The 5603-nt window shown below is 46.6% G+C and overlaps 1 protein-coding gene across 2 annotated transcripts in view; it reads left to right on the top strand.

The window, feature by feature from the left end:
• The window catches only part of agbl1 (AGBL carboxypeptidase 1), an 83731-nt gene that overhangs the window by 18969 nt on the left and 59159 nt on the right, over window positions 1–5603 (top strand). For both annotated transcript variants that reach the window (XM_019865261.1, XM_019865262.1), the window contains exon 6: window positions 1841–1878. In XM_019865261.1, coding sequence (XP_019720820.1) covers window positions 1841–1878 — 38 coding nt within the window. The remainder of the gene's footprint in view (window positions 1–1840; window positions 1879–5603) is intronic.

Genomic DNA, 5603 nt, shown 5'->3' with positions numbered 1-5603 from the left:
GCCACGCGTCTCTCCTCTCTCACCTGTCTCTTTTTTTTTCTCTCTCTCTCTCTCTCTCTCTCTCTCTCTCTCTCTCTCTCTCTCTCTCTCTTATATATACACGCCCACCCTTCACTGATTGGACGACTTCTTCGCCGCATGCCTGTCCTCATTCACTTCCGCCTTTTCTCTATATAAACGCGTGTCAGCTCTCTGTCAGGTTTTGGTACTCAGCGCATACACAAGACGCTCCGCATTATAAGGCGTGCTGTCCACTATGGAGAAAATTTTAGACTTTTAATGGCACCTTATAGGTGTGAAAATACGGTACACACGAAAATAAGACAATACCAAAAGAGCCGACGAATATAACTAGCGCACTAAGACTAATACGAGAGCGAAAATACCGACACACGGGCAAAAGCAGTGGCACGGCAAGCAATTCTCCGGCAAGTAAGAGTCAGAAAGACAGCCCTAATAAAGCAGGTGCTTAATGACAAATAGGTTGCAGGTGTGCAGCCAGCCAGAATGCACCGCCTGCCACCTGCTACCGAAAATGGGACATGACACATATCGACTGGTTGGGTGAGTTCCCATGTACCCTCGAGGACACTGCTAAGGGTGTAGAGCTGGCCCACTGTTCCACGAACGGGACGAAAACCACACTGCTCCTTCTGAATCTGAGGCTTGACTTCCCGACGGACCCTCCTGCATCCCTGAATTCATCTTACCAGGGAGGCTGAGGAAAGTGATCTCTCTGTTGTCAGAACACACCCTCCAGTCCCTCTTTTGAAAAATAGGGACCACCACCCCAGTCTGCCAATCCAGAGGCACTCTCCCCTATGACCACACGATGTTGCAGAGGCGTGTCAACCAAGACAGCCCCACAACATTCAGAGCCTTGAGGAACTCTGGGCGGATCACATCCACCCGTGGGGCCTTGCCACCGAGGAGCTTTTTAACCACATCGGTGACTTCAACCCCAGAGATAGGAGAGCCCTGCTTCAGCTTGAGGGCATCCCTTACTGCCGGTGTCCACCAATGACTGCGGGAGTTGCCGCCACGACAGGCACTGACCACCTTACGGCCAAAACTCAGATTGGCCGCCTCGACAGGAGAGGCGCGGAACATGGTCCACTCAGAAAAGCTCTGCCGGAGGTGGAAGTTGAAACATCTTCTGACAGGGGATTCCGCCAGACGCTCCCAACAAACCCTCACAATACGTGTGGGTCTGCCAGGTTGGACCGGCATCTTCCCCCACCATCGGAGCCAACTCACCACCAGGTGGTAATCAGTTGACAGCGGAGGGAGGCAACCCTCTCACCTACCGGTGTAAACCCCGATGGACAAGCACTGAGCCGGGGGGCAATGACTATACCCACACCTGCTCTACGCCTCTCACCGTGGGAATCCCATGAGGGAAATCACTTCCACTCTCATCTCGTGCGCTGATTCGCTAACTGACAATCATGATGGCCCGACATCTGTCAACCACAACCCCCCATACGCCCCAACAATAGGGTCTGACTTTACGATGCCAACTTCCCAACCAACGACGTCAGATTCCTGTGAAGAGGCCTTTTAATGTCTTTAAGTTGCCTACCTTAAAAAAACTGTGATTACTATGACAATTATGTATATGAATTCATATCATTTCTAACTGCAGCTATATTACACCTCCAAATACATTCAGTAAGATCAAATCAAGGACTAAAACAAAAATATACCCCACTTGGTTATTGTAGTGGCACTCGATTTCCAGCATATTTTAATTTGCATAGTAAGTAATATCATTTCAAAAATGCTGTTTATTGTCTTTTTAAGGGTATGAGAGTGGGACTTAATTCTTTCTGTTTTACAGGGCATCCATTAATGCATTTGCTGCTCTGCTGTCCTCAAGTAAGTTTGTCCAGCCATACACCAGCTGACAATCAGACTCCATAGCATTGTCACCATAGCAATCAGCTTTAGTCAGTTTGTTGTGTTTTGGTGTTAAATCAAACATGGTTGCAATGCATAGTATGGTTAAAGAACACAGGATTTGTGAATTGTTGCTATGTATATGTGTACACGCACACACACACACACACACACACACACACACACACACACACACATATATATATGTATATATATATAAACCAATTCAGGATTTTATTTTATTTTTTTAAACGCCCAAGAGAACTTCAGCCAGCCTGTGAACATGCGTGTGCACAAGTATATACCGTAAATTCCGGGCTACAGACTGCATCTGATTAAGAGCCGCATGCTCAGATTCCTTAAAACGCCCAGCTTTCCACGGTCCTCCCTTTTTGGTTATCCTGGGATCTCCCCCAAGACTATCCCACTTTGGGTCAGAGTTTAACCCGCACTCCACGGTCCTCCCTTTTTAGTTATCCTGGGATCTCCCCCAAGACTATCCCATTGTGGGTCAGTGTTTAAGCGCTAACATCCAGGCAAAGGTGTGAAGAACTGCCATTGTTTTGTAAATGGCGCCGTTACTGATGCACCACAGAGGGGAACGTGAGGAAGACACTATTGGCTGTTGTTTTACATTGAGACTCCCAAGAGACATTGGATCTTTCCTGATTTCTAGGCTGATTTCAAGTTGTTCTCTTGACATGGTGGCATGGTGTGAGTGCAACCAATTTGGTCCCCTTGTACGTTATAATTTCTCAATGGTGTAACGGTGACAAGATTTTCAAAAAAGAACCGGTTGCATTTGTGCAACCAGCTGTTCGGTGGCAGGGACAAGTAATCATATACTTGCGATTTTTGCCTAAAAAGACAGAGAGCTATTTTTTATTATCATTCAGACTCCTAAGAGGGACACTCAGGTGTCTCCACTCTGTTTCCCCCCCACAGAAAGCAAATATGTGTCACACCCTCCTTACTGTCCATTGCATTCTTCTGTACTCATCAACAAGTGGGTACTTAGCCACTCACAAAAACGCAGCTGTCCTGCACAATCTCAAATGTGGTGTCGACATCATGGACCTGGAGTTACTCAGTTACTTTGGGCGTGAAGGTACAAGGAGATGGCCGATGGCTGTGTTTTATAACATCCTTGACATGGCTGCCACAAACGCAAATGCTTTGTACACAGTATGTACAGGGTCAAAAAGTCGCCGATTGTTCATGCTGGAGCTTGCAGAGTAGCGCAAAAGGAGACTGATGCAGGAAAAAATTCAAGTGGGAGAGCATAAACAGCTGAGCCGTAACACCGGAGCAATTAAGCAAATGCAAATGCGCATCGAGATTTCTCTTTGTCTGGCCTCTTATTCTGTATTTCAGCGTTATTTCGTTGTGCAAATGCATTGATCATGTTCATAAAAATATGTAGATTATTTTAATTGTAAGAAATCTTGTGTTTTTTTTCTCCCAAAAATACTCACAAATAAAATATGAAATGTCGGGTTTGCTTCGGGCTCGGGCCTGCAAATCGGGCTCCGCCGGGTCGGGCTTTAATATCCCTGGGCCCGGTCGGGTCGGGCTCGATTCTCTTCTTGATCATGAGCGCTGTCTTCACCGCTTAAATCGCCGACACTTTTACCGGGAACGGGGGTGCACGGCCGGGCTTCGTCTGTGTCGCTGGCCCCCTCGTCACTCTTCGACCGGGATCGGATTCCGTGCATCTGGTATTCCGTGCATCTGGTAGCGAGCATAGCGAGGCCACTCCCCCGCAAGCGAGCCTTTGCTCTGGAGCAAATTTAATCCAGCTGCGTTCACACATGCACATTTGTTTCGGCGTAGCGTCGCAAATGAGCATTTGCTCTGGAGCGAATTTTTAAACCACCTCCCTGAGGTGGATCAAATTTGGTCCGGTATAAGCTCTTTAGTGGAGCTACGCCGGAGCAAATGTGCACGTGTGAATGCTCGACTGGATTTGTTTCGGAGCTGCGTCGGACCAAACGTTGCCGTGTGAACGGGGCTAATGTAAAACAACAGCCAGTAGTGTCTTCCTCACATTACCCTCTGTGGTGCATCAGTAACGACCCCAATTACAAAATAAAGGCAGTTCTTCACACCTTTGCCTGGATGTTAGCCCTTATACTCTGACCAACAGTGGGAGTGTCATGGGGGAGATCCCAGGATAATCAAAAAGGGAGGACCGTGGGGTGCGGGGTCAGTTTTGGACTGATGTCCCAAAAAGGGAGACCACTGGCAACATTTGGGAGCACCAAAACCTCTGGGTATGGCAGGAAGAAAAGTCAATTTTGTAATTATATGCCCCGCACCATAAACCGCTGGCCAATGAGTAGGCGGGGGTTTGCTACTGCGTCCCTGCCGCCTGGAGCACCTCCGGGTGAGGCCGCGGACGCGGTCCCCAGCTGAACCCCCGCAGAAAAAAACGCAAGATTTCTTAAAGTTAAAATAATCTCCATATTTTTATGAGCATGATAAATGCATTTGCACAACGAAATTACGCTGAAACACATAATAAGAGGCCAGAAAAAAAGAGATCTTGATGCGCATTTGCGTCATTACGAGGAGAAATACTGCAGCCCACTAGGCTTTAAATAGAAGAATGCAAATCATATAAATGGGAAAAGATATATGAAATTATTTCTATAGTCAGACGCTTAAAAATGATCATCGTTGGCAGCTTTAGGCCCGATGCTGCGCGGCTCAAAACACAGGTAAAATGTGTTCTCTCGTGGCCGCTTGTTTTCAGTATGACGGAGGAGTCACCTTTTTCATTTACAGTCCGAGTGAGAGGCAAATCAAATGTCAGAAGGACTTCGTCCATATTTATTATTTCATCTGGGCTGGTGGAATTCTCCGCTATCTTTGTTTGTGTGAATGTGCGGAACGAAGCAAGTTTGTCCTCGCATTTGGGAGGGAGCTGCTGACACAACGTTGTGAGTGCCCTAATAGACAGGCTTTTCCGTTTCATGAATCTCTAACACCGACGGCCCACCTTTAAAACCTTCAATGTTCATCTCGGTAGCGATAGATTTAGACTTCAGTCTGATTTGTACACTGGAAACACCGCGGCCGCCTGCTTTTTGAGTGTTACCCAGTCCTCCAGAAAGTTTTCAGGCTTAGGCCATCTGCTATGGTTACCTCTGAAAGCGTTGGTTGTCTTTTTACACTGGCTCAGTTCTTCTTGCCGGAGCCTCCACCTTCGCACCATCGACTCGTCTATGCCAAGATTACGGGCAGCAGCTCGATTTCCTTCTTTAACTGCCAGAGTGATCACTTTTATCTTAAAAGCTGCATCATATGCTTTTTGTCTGGTATTCTCCATGTTGATCAGGGCTAGAAGAAAGACTGAAATAAGGAAGTTGTGATTACCGGTAATCATACAATTTCATTGGACCCCTGTGCACTACTCATTCATGTTATTGGTCGACTGTTGCCGGGTAACACATTTTTCCCCGCTATGGTGAAAAGAGCGGAAGTTGTGATTAGTCATGCAATCTCATTGGACCTCAGTGAACTACTCATTGATTTTATTGGTCCATGTTTTTCCCGGGATGGAAAAAAAAAAAATTAAAAAGCCGCTTCATATTACACGCCGCAGTGTTGAAAGTGTGGAAAAAAAGTAGCGGCTTGTAATCTGGAATTTATGGTAATCTAATCTAACGTATAATATTTAGTATAATATACAGTAATCCCGC

The sequence above is a fragment of the Hippocampus comes genome, unplaced genomic scaffold, assembly GCF_001891065.2.
Source record: "Hippocampus comes isolate QL1 unplaced genomic scaffold, H_comes_QL1_v1.1 scaffold180, whole genome shotgun sequence".
NCBI classification, from domain to species: Eukaryota; Metazoa; Chordata; class Actinopteri; order Syngnathiformes; family Syngnathidae; genus Hippocampus; species Hippocampus comes.
This window is presented reverse-complemented; position numbering and strand designations above follow the sequence as displayed.